We start from the raw sequence: 14,642 nt of genomic DNA, 5'->3' as shown, positions 1-14,642 counted from the left end.
GTGGCACGTCCTGCCAAACAAAAGCTGCTCTGCCCAGCGCTGGCAAAGCCCCTGCCCCCAGGACCATGCCATCACTCAGGAATATAACTCCCTCTGCTTGTTCTTGGGAGCATTAGGTCCCCAGCACCCCAGAAACACGGGCAGGTGAGCAATGTGGTTAGGCGTTTACAGTGGTGTTGCAATTAGAAGGGAGAGGCAGGGCAGCTGATACTCCAGATCCCAGCTGAGCAACTGCACAGGAGGGAAAAAGCACATTCCTACAGGTCCCTGCTTCCTCTGAACTCAAGGTGTCATCCCCCACTTCCACTCCTGCGAGTAAATCGGCATGACAGCAGCAACACAGAGGCATCAGTTATGGACTGTCCTTTACAGATCCTTTTCTACCCCTAAAAGCAGACTGGCTGTCTACACCTTTCAAACTCTAAAAGCAATGTAGATGGCATGTCCTACCTGACAGGAAGGAAGACACAAAATTAAAGAGACCAGTGACAGATAAACACTCTTTAAGCAGTAGTAATTAAGTCTCTCTATACAGGTGCTGGCTGCAGGACAACATGCAAGTCTCCCCCACTGTCATTTCCAAAGGCTGCCCATCAACCGAGACAGCCTGTAGCACTGCCTTGCAGAGCCAAATGCAAAGAGGCTGCTCAGAAAGGACTCGGGGGAAGAGGGAATAACTAGGATACTCCCAATTCAAGAAAAACAACACTCCTGTGGCTTAGTTATACCTTGTCATTTAAGCAAGACCAGGGAAAGGACCAAGGTTTGAAACTTTCTGCCTAGGGTTCCTATCACAAAGCCAACTACCTCTGCCCCCGCGAGCCACCCTGAAGTCTGGACGCCCAGAGACAGCCAGAAGGGTCCCACCATGGAGGCTGACGTTTGTCCAGATCTCTGCACTCCTCAAATATGCCAACAGCCACTCTGTCTTGTAAAAAGAGCTAATGCCTGCTTTGCACTGTGAACTGGGCCCTTCACATGTAAAAGCAAAATTCCCACAAATCCATATAGTTTAAGCTTACAGCTATTTCACTGACCTGTGCAGTTCTGCAGGGCCCTCCAAACAAACTACCGGGGAAAAAAAAAAAAAAAAAAAAAGAAAAAAATCACAACCCACCAAGCCGAGCAAGCAGAAAGCCAAGCACCACCTCACCGCAGCTGACAGCACTGCAGGTTAAAACAAGCTCTTCCTGCCAAAGCAGAAACTACCAAGGAAATATGGTTACAGCCACATCATCAACAGGGAAGGATTCTTGAGCAGTTGGGACACACATCCCCACAGCGAGGCAAGCCCTTGCAGGGGGAGGGCCCCCTTCAGCTCTCCTGTACTATCACAACATGCAGCCTGGTGATCTACACACATAAGACACCGTGGCAGCCTGGTCAGCACCACCTGCCAACCCACCTTCCCCCCGCCCCCGCACTCCCTTTGACAAAACTGGCTTCACATTGCTCCAGCGCACAGCCCGGACAAGCTGGGCAACGAGGAGTGGAGCTCACAGGCTGCTCCACCAGGCACTGGCTAAATCCCAGAACGCAGCTGCATTGCAGGAAGGCTGAACTCACATTCCTGCTCCCTAAAACAGCCTCGCTGCTGCCTTCTGAAGCAGCAACAAGTCTGGGCTGACTCTGCTTTGCACATGGGCAAGTGGGGAGCGACAAGCTGGGGCAGGCTGGATGCAAAGCCTAGGCCTTGGTTTATAAAGGAAGACTGTTTGCAACTGGAAGGGCCAGTTTATTAGAGAAACCTCACATTGCAGAGAATTCACAACACATGAGAAGGGTCCAGGCCTGCTGAGGGGGCCAGTCTTCTGCAGCAGCACAGATCTACATCCCCCAGCTCCAACCCCAGCAGGTGCCACAAAGGGAAGGGTTAACTGTAACACAGCTTATGTTTACAAGCAGCCTGAGAGCTCCCCTATTAAAGTTCCAAAAAGCCTCCCCGTTAGACAACAGTTAAAACAAAAATGATTTAAAATGTTTAAAAGCTCCGTGTTCTTGGCTGCAGCATAATGAGGAGGCAAAGGTCTACAACACACACAGGTCTCTGGGTCTCAGCACTCGGTCTGCTCTACCAGTGAAGGCCGGAGGGGGGGGTCTTCTCATCTTTGTTGCTTTCCAGAGAAAAGGGTGGGATTCGGACATCAAAGTGGGAGCCATCAGGCCTCTCAAATCGAAAAGTACCCCTGCAAAATAATGGCAGAGATCACGCTGAGGCCAGGGACAAACACAGCTACGGATCATCAGCAAGAAGGTAAGACATGAGCTCTTCCACATCCTGCGTGGGGACTTCAGGGCTGCATTTGCAAGGCCAGTCCAGCAGCAAGTACATCAGTGCAGCAGCAGGGACATCTGCCTGCCAAGATGACTCATTTAGTGGAAGACTCCCGGGCGGTTTATATCACATCTCTAATATATATTTCCTGAATAAAGATGTCATAATTGGAGCCTCCAGGAGGCAAGCGCACTCCACGCATCTGCAGCAGTATTTACCCAACTTCCACTCTGCAGGAGACAGAACCGTCTGAGCTATTTTTACAAACTGATTACACGTAAATTCAGATTTGTATTTCTTGGCAGAAGCTCCGCTGGTTAAGAAGTCTGCAACAATATGAAATCCCATCACAGATGTAATTTAGAATAGCTTCTGCTTTGCATTTCAGAAATGGCATTTCAGAACTGAATCTCCATGTCCTTGTACAAACAAAGAATTTTACTGCCCTGAACTATAGACTACTGTACTGCAAAACACGACTCGGGCAAGAGGATGGTGGAGATAAACTAACAGGTTCTCATGACAGACAGGACACAATCGAACACCACAAGTCAAGCTGAGCTGCTTCTGAGCTGCAGAACCTTTGTCTCTTTCTCTTCAGCATGCAGAGAGGGAAAAACTACTAAACAAGCTGGTTTTACTCCCCAGGGCACGCATTCAGGCAATTTAAAATGCTTAACATGGCAAACAAGGGTCTATCCTACAGGCAAAGAGCTGCTCTCTTGCTTTTCCCAACTCAAAGGCAGTTCCAAGGCAGCTTAACTCTGAAACAGATTTACTTAAACACAAGCCAGAAAGACCTGTCATACAGAAAAGAGGTGGCTGTGCATTTCTTGTTCACACAGAGATGACACTAAATGTGCCAACCCAGCTGACATGCAAAACAAAAGGAAACTGCTTTAACCCTGCGGCACAGGAAAAGAAAAACTGCTGAGCGCTTTCCTACTTGCACTTACAGAAGAGGAGACTTGAACACCAGTCAGACTGAAGGCCTTATCTGGCCTCAGTTGGGAGTAACCCCACATGTCAATTCCTAGTGGACACAGAACTGCACATGTTCACTCAGGAATAGAATCAAAGCCCAGTCCTCCCCAAAGAGAGAGAATACCAGGACACACATCCCCGCTGCCTAGAGAAACACCAGCATGAAGCCCTGCCTCTTGCACCAAGGACTGAAAAGGACTGAATCTTGAGTACAGCAGAAGATGACAGAAAACTGCTTCATGTCTTTTCAAATCCAGTCTAGCACAGACCACAGAAGGAAAATAAGTTAGCCTGGACCCTCTCTTTGTGCACAGAAGCAACAGATCATCTTATCACTAACTGGGATACTGCTATAGAGAAGCTCATAAAAATGTTAACTATCAAATATGTTCTGTCCAGTCCACTTCCACCCACCTTTCAGTCATAACTCCAGACTGCAAACTGCGTCCCAGCTCAGCGCTGTGGGGTCCTACATCTAAACCACTACTGCAGTAATAAGTGCTTCTTACCACATGTGACCACTGGATGCCTGCAGGGAGACGTGACTGCTGTACTGAAATGCCGGCTGTTCTTTGGATAAAACTGGCTCCTGAGAAGACAAGAAGAGACCACTCTACATCAACAATGGATCTTAACATTTCTCCACGGACAGGCATCGACAGGAAATTTACACAGCAAGAAGTAAAAGAGATCCACACCTGAGCATCACTACCAGTCACACAGCCTATAACTCGCCAGAATCATGTATTATTCCAGTTTTCCCATTACCTGTCAGTTAGGATCATTCTCTAATACTCAGTGTGAAGTTTCAGTTCATGCATACTAACAACAACAGATGGAAACCTTGTCATTTTTTTCTTTGCCAGCTTCCTATTCCATCTATTTCTGCTGCCCACTAAGCAATTTACTGGCAAATCAACCCAAGCACAAGGACTCGAGCAAAGGGGTGCGCTTGCCAGAAGCAGCTACACGATACTTACTCTTCCTACAACGCCGCGGCCCCTGACTGTTTCCAAGGTGCCAGACAAGCTAAATATCCTCCAGTGCCGTTCTCTGAGTTGTACCACTTCACTGTCAAGGTTCTCCAAGCGAATACAGTAGCGCCACTGGACAGAAGAAAGACTGTTATCAAAAACTGGAATCAGCCGCAAACAGTTGATAACCAATAGCTGATACTGGGAAACAGTTGCCAGGCAAGGGTTATTCTCCTTCAGAGCTTATCACAAAGCAATGATGCCACAGCAAATAAACTCCTTCCCTTTAGCTGCTTCTTGAAACAAAAGGCACTTACCCAGTAGACATGGGAGTTCTGGGCTTCCTGTCAAGAGAAACAAAAGATGTTAGCAGCTGCCCTTCAAGGCTCAGCGCCAAAACCTCTTCAGCTGTCAGCTCAGCACAAGCCCAGGGACTCTCGCTCCATGCCAGATCGACACAGGCAACTCACATGAGCTCCAGGACAAGCTGCTCTCCGAAGCAGTCCATCAATTACTGCCTGGCACTGGCTCTGCTCTAGACATGCAACGAGGTGGGAGATTTGCAAGGATGTCCTGACTACGGAGGGTTGATCTCCATGTTAATTACATACTTTCTACAGATCTAAAAACACCCATTTACTTGCCTTCAGGTACCTGTTTTTCTGACAAGGTTAGGACAAACATCAGTTGGGCTCCACAGAAGTGCAAATCCACACTAAAATGTCCACCTGCCATGGCACAGGCTCCCCGGCAGCCGTGCTCGTCTGGACTTGGAAATCAAATTGAGGCGGTAATTCCCAGCCCTCCCACTCAGAAGTCTACTGGAGCCTCATTATTTTGGATGGTCCACGTGAACTTCTTACACTATTAAGAGCACGTGGTTATCAGCTAAATCCAAAAGGCTTCAGCCAAATGCTCTAACCCACATTAGAGCCAGGAAACAAGGGTAGACACCCACAGCACCTCATCACTGGGCAGGATAACAGACATGTCTGTCATTACAGGGCAGATGGCCTTGGTGCCACCTCATGCACACACCCATCTGTGACTGAGGCAGTAAAGGACCAATTCACAAGCCTTCTGAAATACCTTGCTGACACTGTTCTGCAGAACAGTACAGGGTATTTCCCATCCTACAAATAAACAGTTCCTGCAGATTGGCTTTTGCTTTTCTCCAAAAATGCATCACAAAACAGTTTCATGTTCGTACCTCTGCTGGACACCATGACAATGAAATCGCAACTGTGATTAAAAAGTCATTTCTCCAGTAAGCAGAAGGTACCCTCAGCCAGTGAACTGGTCTTAGAGCACACAAGTTAAGCAGATCACAGAATTAGCACAGCGAGGCGTAACACAGACCTACCCTCATGCCCATATAGAAAGGGATGACTGTGACGCGGATGTTCTCTGTGGTTTCTCGGTGCACATCAGAGAGCTCTAGCCAGGGGTGGTTCTTCTCCTGCCATGCACACAGTGTATCCCTTGCTACAAAAGGTGGAACTGTGGGGAGGGAAAGATGAGAGTTTATGAGGAGAGGCATACTGTATCCGGAGTGCTCTTCCCTCAAAGTGACACCTTTCACACAGTCACAAGAATTATTTAAAGGAAGCTTTACTGTAACAAAACCCAAACCAGACTATGATTTTTACACTGTATCTAAGGTGATGGGTTCTGGGTACTTGTTATAGAGTACCTCAAGCATCTGGCTTCCCTCTGAAGCCAGAAATTACCTTTTGTTTGGTCATACATGAGAAACCTCTCAAAGAGCTCATGTTGGATGGGCACTTGATCAGTGGAGCTGTAGGGAAGGATGTCTTCATGGCTTACATAGTCTAAACCTGGGAAAAAAAAAAAAAAAGCAATTGAAATTCCCCAGTGAAGAGCAGCTTCAAATTCTCCCAAAGAAATGGATCACTCTACTGAGACAACTGTTAAGAAAATGATTTTGGCAGCAGCAGCCAAAATGGCATGCAAGAACGGAGGAAACAGGCCAGTTATAACCCTCAGCAGCATTTTCCTGCAAGATTTCTCTGATAAAGACACACCTCCTGGGAAGTGACTGCACAAAAGGACTTTGGGCACAAAACCAACAGGACAAGAGATCTAGCTGTCCTGGCAACAAAGTAAAATATGCAACAGGGTATGCGTATGGGATCTGTGCCTCAAAAGCACAAAGTTGGCAGGCTTGTGTCTGATCAGAGTGTTCCCAACCTCCATCTATCCAAAAGACCTTCACTTTAGTCATTCTGTTGTTTCTAGCATGGCCCTAAACTACAGGCAGATCCACTACAGGAATGCCCTCTAGGTACTGCTGCTTCACTGCCAGAAGTTAACTGTTGGTGATTCTTCTGCCCTCACCTCACAACAATCCACATCTCCACAGTGGTTGAAGGTAGATTTTACTCACCTGGTATTGCATAGAGGGCTCTGCTGTCATCATGATTTGCCAGAAACGTCACTGCTTCCGTCTGTGATCTCTGGGACTAAGAAAAAGGGATGTTTATGTCTTTCTGTGGATTATTTTGAGCCCCTTTCCAGCCACATTTCAGCATACTATTGTGGTTTCTAAAAACTGCGTAATGTTTATTTTACTTAACCAATTCACCTCAGAACATTTCTCCTTTTAATACCACTAGATTAGTTCTCCACTCAAACAAGTGAAGAGCATTTTCAGTGCTGCAACCCACATTCGTGTCATGCGTGCAACAGAATAGGAATGCCAGCAGGATGAGAAATTAGGCTAGAAAGGGGAAACATGATCCAGAAAACAGTCATATAATATTCCTAATTATCCTTCTCAGGGAAAATACGACTTGAAGAAAAAATTTGCCCTAAAAGTCCAAACAATCAAGTTAGCCATCACAGTCATTTTCTTTTAGTGCCTGTCCAACTAAAGCATTCATACAGAAGATATTTGAGTTTCAATGCCAAGATTATTGGTTACTTACTATATGCGGACAATCCCGGGCATCTATTAACACCTGATAGTAAGTGTGTGTTTTGCCCTTGACCTCTTTGGAACCATGGCCTGCTGCGTTCTCGCTTCTGAAAAGAAAAGCAGAGCACTGAGCTCAAGTGCAGGATGGCAGCAAACTGTTGTTAGCAGGACCAAGCACATTCATAAACAATGATTTTTAAAATAAAAACATTTCACAGTCTGTAATCATTCAGTTCCATCCAAACAGAACTCCTGTCAGCCACCCACACGACAGACGAGCTGAGATGACAATCAACAGTGTTTGTCACAAGCACAACAGCTCTGTTTTCAGACATCTCAGAAGCTCTTCCTGCTCAGCCTAATCTCCTGTCTGGGGTGGGTATTTCTACTGCCCTCTGATTCTCTCTCTGCTTACTCCTCATTCCTTCCCAGCACACCACCAACACAGGCCAGGGGGGAAATGGATGGAAGAAGGGAGAGAACGGAACGACGACTCAGTCCACAGGAAGGATGAACTTGGCCTAGTGCGTTGGAACCGGGGAGGCACCTGACAAATCCAACTCCCTGGCAATCTACCGAAGCAGCAGCTTGCAATTTTACCACAGGAGCCTGGACCTAAACCAAAAAGCAACACAAGGGGATTTTTTATATTAAAAAATGCCAGGAGCTTGATTTTTTTTTTTTTTTTTAATTTCCTTCACACACACACTCATCCTTCCTACTTCCATCCTGCTTCTAATTAACATAAAATTAATACTCACACCATGTCTCTTCTTTAAGCACCTCTTCTAGTTTACATTCATGCAAAACAGATGCATGCCATTGTCCTCCTTAAAAAGACTTGCTTAGCCCAACCAGGGAACTCTCTACAAAATGTAACAGTACAACAACATATAAACCAGAACAAATCCTTACTTTTCAGTGGCAGGAGAAGCCACATCTCGATCGTAAAGCCTGGCTTGCCAGGGAAACAGGACTATTCCTCGATAGCCAAACACACTGTGAAGAAATAGCTGAAAGGAACAAATAATTGCATTTGAATACACAGCAAGCTTTATTCAACTCAGATACAACAGAAAACACTAAGCCAAAAAGCCCTTTTCTGATAGTATTTAATGACTGAAGTAAAACTAGAAAGGGTAGGAATGCACGGGATGGAAAAATGGGGAGAACCACCACCGTGTAAAGCCAGAGTGTTAACAAAGAGGAAACATAAACAGTCTGGGATGAGAGAAGAAATCCATGTCATCTCTATTCCATAAAAGTGAATGACTAAACCAGTAATAAAGTAATAGAACAGCAGAAGTGCCAAAAGGAAACCAGCATGGGAGAGACTGCTCAGGAACGCAGAAACAGATGTGTGAGTCACGAGCACGGCAATGACAAGTTTAGTTGTTATTTCTCAAATTCAGTGATTATCTCCTCTGCTCCTAGGGGTAAAAAACCCTTAAATAAGACCAGCGGAGCAAATGCCATTGTAGGAACGGTTGTGTCATGCTGCAGATTCTTATCAACTTGCTACTGTCAGATGACTAACAAACTGCAGACACAGCAAAGCCAAGGAGCACTGAACTGTGAAACTTCTGGCCACCTGCTACAGTGCAGCAGCCTCCTTACTGGTAAAACACCCGATCTCTGTGGAACAAGCCTGCAGGGTCTGCTCTGCTGCCCAGAACCACTTACCTGTCCCGTCTCATACTTGCCGTGCTGCTTCGGGGCCTCAAACACTCCCACAGTCTCCAGCACTTTGCCCTCTGGACGGTTTCTAGGAACCGAGAGGGTAGTTTGGTGGGTGAGAAGGGGCTGAACCAGCCCCTAGGCCAGGCAGTACACAGCACCCGAGCCCCAGGTGCTGGTCAGGCACGGCCCCCCCACCTCGTACACCCCTCAGGTACCGCACAACCCCTCCCTCGAGAGTTCCACTCGGGTACCAGTCACCCACCCCCCTTCCCTGCCCCTCACCCCTCTGTCAGGCAGCCCTTCAACAACTCCCCTGGCCACCCTTCCCTGCCCACTCGCCCCTTTAGCCCAATCCACTCCCCCCACACCCCAGCCCCAACAGCCCACCCCCCCCCAACTCCTTCCCAAATCTTCCCCCCAATGACCCAACAGCCCCCCCCGCCAAATCCCACATCCAACCCAAACACCCCCCTCAAAGCCCCTGAACTCCAACTCCCCACCCCCAAACACCCCTTCGCAAGCTCCCACCGCCCGCCTTCCCCCAACCCCCCCGCAGCCCCTCCACACCCCCGCCCTACCCTCACCCCAAGCGTCCCATAAACCACCCCCACCCACCCCGCAGGCCTCACCGCGAAGAGAGGTGCCGCCGCGGCAGCAGCGGGAGGGCCGCGGCTCCCCCCGCGCCCAGGGGCCGCAGCCCGCGGGCCGGCGGCGGTTCCCAGAGCGACAGCCCCCGGGCCCGGTACCGGCTCAGCGCCGCCGCCACGTACCGCCGCGCCGCGCCGCCCGACATCCCACCGCCAGCCCACAATGCACCGCGCCCCCTCCGCTTCCCGGCAGCCCCCGCGGGACGGGCCAGCGCCGCTCTAGCCTGCCCGCCCGCCGCGTTTCTATGGCTTTCCGCGTCGCCCAGGCGACGGTTGCGGGGGTAAGATGGCGGTGGCAGTGAGGGCCGGACGGCGGCTGCGGCAAGCGGTGGAGGGTGGCGAGCTGGCGGGGCTGCCCGCTGGCCTGCGGGCCGAGCTGGAGGCGGCACTAGCCTCCGAAGGCGCCCTGGTGCACTTCAGCGTGCTGCGGAGGCTGCACGCCGCGCTGCGGGAGGCAGGTAGGCCGCACCGACAGCCCCCCCCCCACACAACCGGCGCGACGGGCCGCGACCGGCCGGGCTGCCGTTAACAGCCCCGTCCCCCACCCGCAGGGTCTCCGCTGTACCTACACCAGCTCCTGGAAGGTTGCGAGATCGACCTGCCCGAGGTGCCGGTGCCGCCGCGGGTAGGTGAGGGCCGGGCACGGGCCGTGGGAGGCGGCGGCGACCCCCGGCCCTCACGGCGGTTGTGTCCTTCCCCCAGAACCCCGAGCTGGTGGCCCGGCTGGAGCGGATAAAGGCCAAGCTGGCCAACGAGGAGTACCGGCGGATGACCCGCAACATCACCGGCCAGGTGAGAGACCCACTGCGTTACTTGCTGGCAGGATTCATTCCTCAAAAGCGTGGCCGTTAGCAACCTGGCAGATGGTAAAGGAAATTTGCCCCATCGAATGAATACAGTACAGTGGGAATGTGGGCAGGGGCTTGAGGAATGCACAGTGTAAATGCACAGGGAGCACTGATATGGTGTTGAGGGCAGAGGTGGGGCAGGGCTGTTAGGATGGTGAAATAGAAGAGACACTGGAACTGTGCCAAAGATCTCAGGTTTTGATCTGGGAGACTGAGCACCTATGGTAAATGTTTTACTGGGAGCATCTGTGCTGCTTTTTTCTGAACAGTTACATTCTCATCATAGTTTTAAAGCAAGATCATTGGTGTCAAGGTAAAAGCTGAAAAAACAGCATAATATTTGGGCTCTTGTTCTCTCCAGGAAGAGCTGAGATCTTTTGGCACAGGGATCGTTCAGACAAGCCAGTGTTCCTTGTGATCCCGTCCTGCCATCCCTCTCCACACTGGTGTCCCTGTGCATTTAAGTCCCTGCATGTATTCTCACACTGTGTTAACTCTTGTGGGAAGATCCCTTTTCCTCTGTCAAACCTAGCTGCTTCATCTATGAACCAGAGTGGTTTTAGCAGAGCAGGGTGGTGACAGCAACCTTCCTTTCAAAAAACAGAGAAGCAGAAGAGTATTCCCATATATATGTCTCACCACGTTCTTCCCTTCCTCCCCACCAGTATCTTGTGTACCCATGCTCAATTTGACAAAGAGTGTTCAGAGCTTTGCAAGGTTTAGTTCTTGCCAGCTGCATGAACATGGATGACAAGGTGAGACCCTTTAGTGCCTCTATTTAAAGACAAACCTGCCGCATAGAACCCACATGCAAGAAAACGCTCACACTTTGAGAAATGCTTTGATTAGAAGTGATTCCTTCTCAGCATCCTGGAATCAGACCACAAACAAAAACCCAGAGAAACCAGGGTGTTGTGGAACTGCTGCTCCCCCACAGCCCACCCAGCCGCTGCCAGGGCCCCCCAGCAGCAATCTGAACTTCGGAGTCTTAGGGACAGGACTGGTGTTGGTTTTATTATGCAGTGAACATTAAAATACAACTGATCACAAGCTGCTTTAATCCCTTCTTTTAGGAAATGAACGGGACATTGGCTGAATTTGGGAGGCAAGGTGAGTGCCTGCTGGTCCTGCTGACGCCTGGCAGTGTGTACCTACAGGTCAGGCACGAGAACCGTCACATCGCTAGCTGCTGATATCAGACAGCCCTTCCCTCTCTGAGTATCTCACCAGAAGGTTTTAATTCACAAAAGTTTCTTGAGTAAAGGGGCGGCCTGTTGGTTGTCCATATAAATATTTCTGGAGGTGTAAAGGATGTGAGTCCTTGAGCATTCCTGTAGCCCAGCTGAGGCAGCCACAGGCAGGCTCTGTCAGCAGGATTACAGTTTGTCCCCAGCCCTACTCCAAACCTTACCTGACAGCACAATCCTCTTTCCCCCCTCTCTCCAGTCCGCTCTGTTAAAGCCGTTGTCATCACCATATTCAACTTCATTGTCACCGTGGTGGCCGCCTTCGCCTGCACGTACCTGGGCAGCCAGTACGTCTTTGTGGAGACCGCGGCGGTGAGTGCGCCCGTGGCCTCGCAGCACGCTTGCGGCGCGTTCTGTGCCGGCCAGGCAGGAGTAGCAGCTCGACTGCACACCCAGGGTCACTTATCTCTTTTTTTGTGTCCCCAGCGTGTCCTGTCAGCGGTAATTGTGGCCTCGGTGGTTGGCTTGGCTGAGCTGTATGTAATGGTGCGGACCCTTGAAGGGGACCTCGGGAAACTGTAATCGCACAAACGCCCATGAACCGCGGCCCTCATCCTGGAGGCTTTTGTCCTCTCCAGGAGTCATTAATTTGGGGCAGGTTTATCTTCTACCATCTGTTTGTACCTGCTCCTGCTACTGGGAAGACTGCTGCATTCCTCAGGCTGTGTCCTTTACTTCTTGCTCCTTAATGTTCCTGAAATGAATCATGGATTAAAAGTCCTGCAGCTGTAGAACAGAGGAGGGAAGAACTGTGGACTCTCCCCACCCCGTCACAGAGAGGGGTGTTAGCTCCCACCGTTCCTGTTCTCCTGTGAAGTTACTGTCTTTTTATTTTGGAAATAAATAACATTATGTGATTGAAACCTTCTTCCTGCCCGACGGGAGATGTCTGTCGCTATGCGGAACGCAGACCTGGCATCTAAAAGACACCACAGAGCCGTGAATCCTCCCTCCACATCCTGCTGCTGCCAAAACCTCCCTTCACCTGCCCTCGCTGCTCCTGCCTGCTCCCTCGTCTGCTTTCGGGAGAACATTTTTCCCTCGTGACCCACGTGGCACCACCCAACCCAGCTCATGTTTGGGGGCAAGCCCCTTCCCCTTCCAGTTCAGGAAGATGATGGTGTCTGGCACAGTCCCGTTGGGGTTGGCACCTGGCTCAGCTTTGCAGCGGCTCGGCTCCGTGTAGCTCGTACCACGTCCCCACGCAGAGCAGCTCCTGATGCGGCCAACCCGCGGCTGTTGGAGCTGCCGGCCCGTGCTGCGGGGTGTGGCAGGGCCCCCCCAAGGCAGACGGGGCAGTGAGGGGTGAAAAGGGTGCCCAGCTTCTGCAAGTAGGGAAGGGAATGCACCTCAACACAGACCCCGGACACTTCTTGGGTACCACGGAGCAGAGAGGGGAGCCAGCTCGGAGCACCTGCGGGGGGGATGGGGCACCGAGGCTGGCACCACTGGGCCCTGGGGACCCGGGCACCTGCAGGGTGGGCACCCTGCCAGGGCCGGACACGGTGATTAATGCTCTGATGGCAGCTAAGCCCCTCTGCAAACACGCTTTAATATCTGATACAGAGAGATCTGCTGGCACCTGCGAACGTGCCTGCGGATTAGGGGCGGCCACGCCGCAATCATCCGCGGATACGGCCTCAGATTAAGGTATTTTTTCCAAAAGATTAGTCGGTATTAGGGAGTTGATGGGGAGCTGGCCCTGCCACAGCCGCACCAGCATTTAGGATATTGGATGACATCCTCAGGACCTTGGGACCAGCAGTAATTCCACACCCTAATGAAGTCGTGGCGCTAAGCTGGGGGCGCGTGGTGCCTGGCGGGGGGGTCCCCACCACGGCTAAGGCTCGCCCAGGTTGGTGATGGCCGCGCTGTAGATGAGGTCAGAGATGGAGCCCAGCGAGGTGGGGAGGCCCCGAGCAGGGCTGTGGGCTCCCGGTGGATGCAGAGCAGGGGCTGGACCTGGGGGGGTGCTGTCGGGGGGTGCTGGGGGGGGCCCCCGCTCCTCGGGCAGTGGCAGCGGCAACGGCGGCTCCGGTTTGGCACTCCGGATCCTGCGGGCGCGACGGTTCTGGAACCAGACCTGGGTCGGGTGGAGGGAGGGGGGAACAGTGAGACACGCAACGGGAGGAAGGGGGGTCCCGTCCCCGGTCGGGAGGGACGGCGAGGCGGGGGTCCCATCTGCGCTCACCTGGATCTTGGCCTCGGGCAGCTGGGTGAGCTCGGCCAGGCGCTCCCGGGTGGCGATGTCCGGGTAGGGTACGGCGGCGAAGGCCTTCTCCAGCTCCCACAGCTGCCCCCGGCTGAAGGTGGTCCTCCGCCGCTTCCGCGGCCCCCCCCCGGGGCAGGGACAGGGGCACGGTCCCGGGACGCGACCCCCCGCCACCGCCCGCCCACCGCCCGGCCCGCCCGCCCCGTCGGGGAAGCGGAGCAGCGGCTGCGGGGCGCGGGAGGTGCCCGGGGCTGCGCTCATCCTGCCCGGCTCCCCCAGCCCCACCGCCGCCGCCCCGGCTTTTATCCCCCCACCACCACCCCCGGTCCCCCCCCCGCCACGGCGGGCTGGGACCGCCCCGAGCGGGCGGTGCTGCCCCCCCCCTCTTCCCCTGCAGCTCCCGGGGGCCCGGCAGCACCCCCAGGGACCAGTAACCCCACCAGCTGCCTTTACTGGTCTTCCCCCCACCTCCCCACTGCTGTCGGTGCACAGTGGGGCCCCCGAGGATCCCAGGGCTCGGGGACCCCCAACTGGTGTTGGAGCCCGGGGTCCCCTGCACACCCTCCCTGGCTCCCAGGGTCGAGGTGCCACCGTCTGCCCCCCCCTTGCCTCGCCCCCCACCGTGCCACGGCTGCTCTCCCGCGGGGCTGGCACCGGTCAATGTTTAACCGGAGCGGTGGTACCAGTTGTGCGGGGCAGCCCGGGCTGGCTGGCGGTGGCTCCTGCTGGGCCGGGCTGGGTGCTGTGGGCACCCCAAGCGAGGGGTGCTGGGGGGCCAATGGAACTGGAGGGGGAGCAGGGCTGGGGGGCCCAGCCAGGCACACGGCCCAAAACGCT

The 14,642-nt window shown here is 52.6% G+C and overlaps 3 protein-coding genes across 4 annotated transcripts; 1 reads left to right on the top strand and 2 right to left on the bottom strand.

Moving 5' to 3' along the window:
• Positions 1-1,714: 1,714 nt before the first annotated feature.
• POLDIP2 (DNA polymerase delta interacting protein 2) lies at positions 1,715-9,683 on the bottom strand. Its single transcript, XM_042791513.1, has 11 exons — positions 9,481-9,683; positions 8,855-8,936; positions 8,087-8,184; positions 7,182-7,278; positions 6,641-6,716; positions 5,964-6,071; positions 5,597-5,733; positions 4,551-4,577; positions 4,240-4,365; positions 3,769-3,848; positions 1,715-2,186 (listed from the first exon to the last, which is right to left on the bottom strand). The coding sequence occupies exons 1-11, from the start codon at positions 9,642-9,644 to the stop codon at positions 2,072-2,074; spliced, it is 1,110 nt and encodes a 369-aa protein (XP_042647447.1). The 5' UTR covers positions 9,645-9,683; the 3' UTR covers positions 1,715-2,071.
• Positions 9,683-12,461, top strand: TMEM199 (transmembrane protein 199). Of its 2 annotated transcripts, XM_042791515.1 has the most exons (6): positions 9,695-9,956; positions 10,050-10,123; positions 10,201-10,290; positions 11,420-11,456; positions 11,793-11,905; positions 12,020-12,461. In XM_042791515.1, exons 1-6 carry the CDS (start codon positions 9,785-9,787, stop codon positions 12,113-12,115), a joined length of 582 nt encoding a protein of 193 aa, XP_042647449.1. In that variant the 5' UTR covers positions 9,695-9,784; the 3' UTR covers positions 12,116-12,461. The 2 variants fall into 2 exon arrangements, with proteins under 2 accessions (XP_042647448.1, XP_042647449.1); XM_042791514.1 differs by having other exon boundaries at positions 9,683-9,956; positions 11,793-12,461.
• Positions 12,110-14,066, bottom strand: SEBOX (SEBOX homeobox). Its single transcript, XM_042791365.1, has 3 exons — positions 13,785-14,066; positions 13,556-13,676; positions 12,110-12,918 (listed from the first exon to the last, which is right to left on the bottom strand). The coding sequence occupies exons 1-3, from the start codon at positions 14,064-14,066 to the stop codon at positions 12,575-12,577; spliced, it is 747 nt and encodes a 248-aa protein (XP_042647299.1). The 3' UTR covers positions 12,110-12,574.
• Positions 14,067-14,642: the final 576 nt, after the last annotated feature.

Source organism: Tyto alba, unplaced genomic scaffold (genome assembly GCF_018691265.1).
Source record: "Tyto alba isolate M040663 unplaced genomic scaffold, T.alba_DEE_v4.0 Super-Scaffold_19, whole genome shotgun sequence".
NCBI classification, from domain to species: Eukaryota; Metazoa; Chordata; class Aves; order Strigiformes; family Tytonidae; genus Tyto; species Tyto alba.
Note: the sequence above shows the minus strand (reverse complement) of the source record. Positions and strands in the feature narration are given on the sequence as shown.

Coding starts and splice junctions, on each gene's coding strand:
- POLDIP2 (XM_042791513.1), bottom strand. CDS start 9,644: ATGTCGGGCGGCGCGGCGCGGCGGTACGTGGCGGCGGCGCTGAGCCGG. Junction 4,578..5,596: donor CTTTCTATATGGGCATGAGG/GTAGGTCTGTGT, acceptor TTCTCTTGACAG/GAAGCCCAGAACTCCCATGT. Junction 3,849..4,239: donor GCCGCGGCGTTGTAGGAAGA/GTAAGTATCGTG, acceptor TTGTCTTCTCAG/GAGCCAGTTTTATCCAAAGA.
- SEBOX (XM_042791365.1), bottom strand. CDS start 14,066: ATGAGCGCAGCCCCGGGCACCTCCCGCGCCCCGCAGCCGCTGCTCCGC. Junction 13,677..13,784: donor TGCCCGAGGCCAAGATCCAG/GTGAGCGCAGAT, acceptor CACCCGACCCAG/GTCTGGTTCCAGAACCGTCG. Junction 12,919..13,555: donor CCCCGACAGCACCCCCCCAG/GTCCAGCCCCTG, acceptor CCCTACTTGCAG/AAGCTGGGCACCCTTTTCAC.
- TMEM199 (XM_042791514.1), top strand. CDS start 9,785: ATGGCGGTGGCAGTGAGGGCCGGACGGCGGCTGCGGCAAGCGGTGGAG. Junction 9,957..10,049: donor CGCCGCGCTGCGGGAGGCAG/GTAGGCCGCACC, acceptor CCCCACCCGCAG/GGTCTCCGCTGTACCTACAC. Junction 10,291..11,419: donor CCCGCAACATCACCGGCCAG/GTGAGAGACCCA, acceptor CCCTTCTTTTAG/GAAATGAACGGGACATTGGC.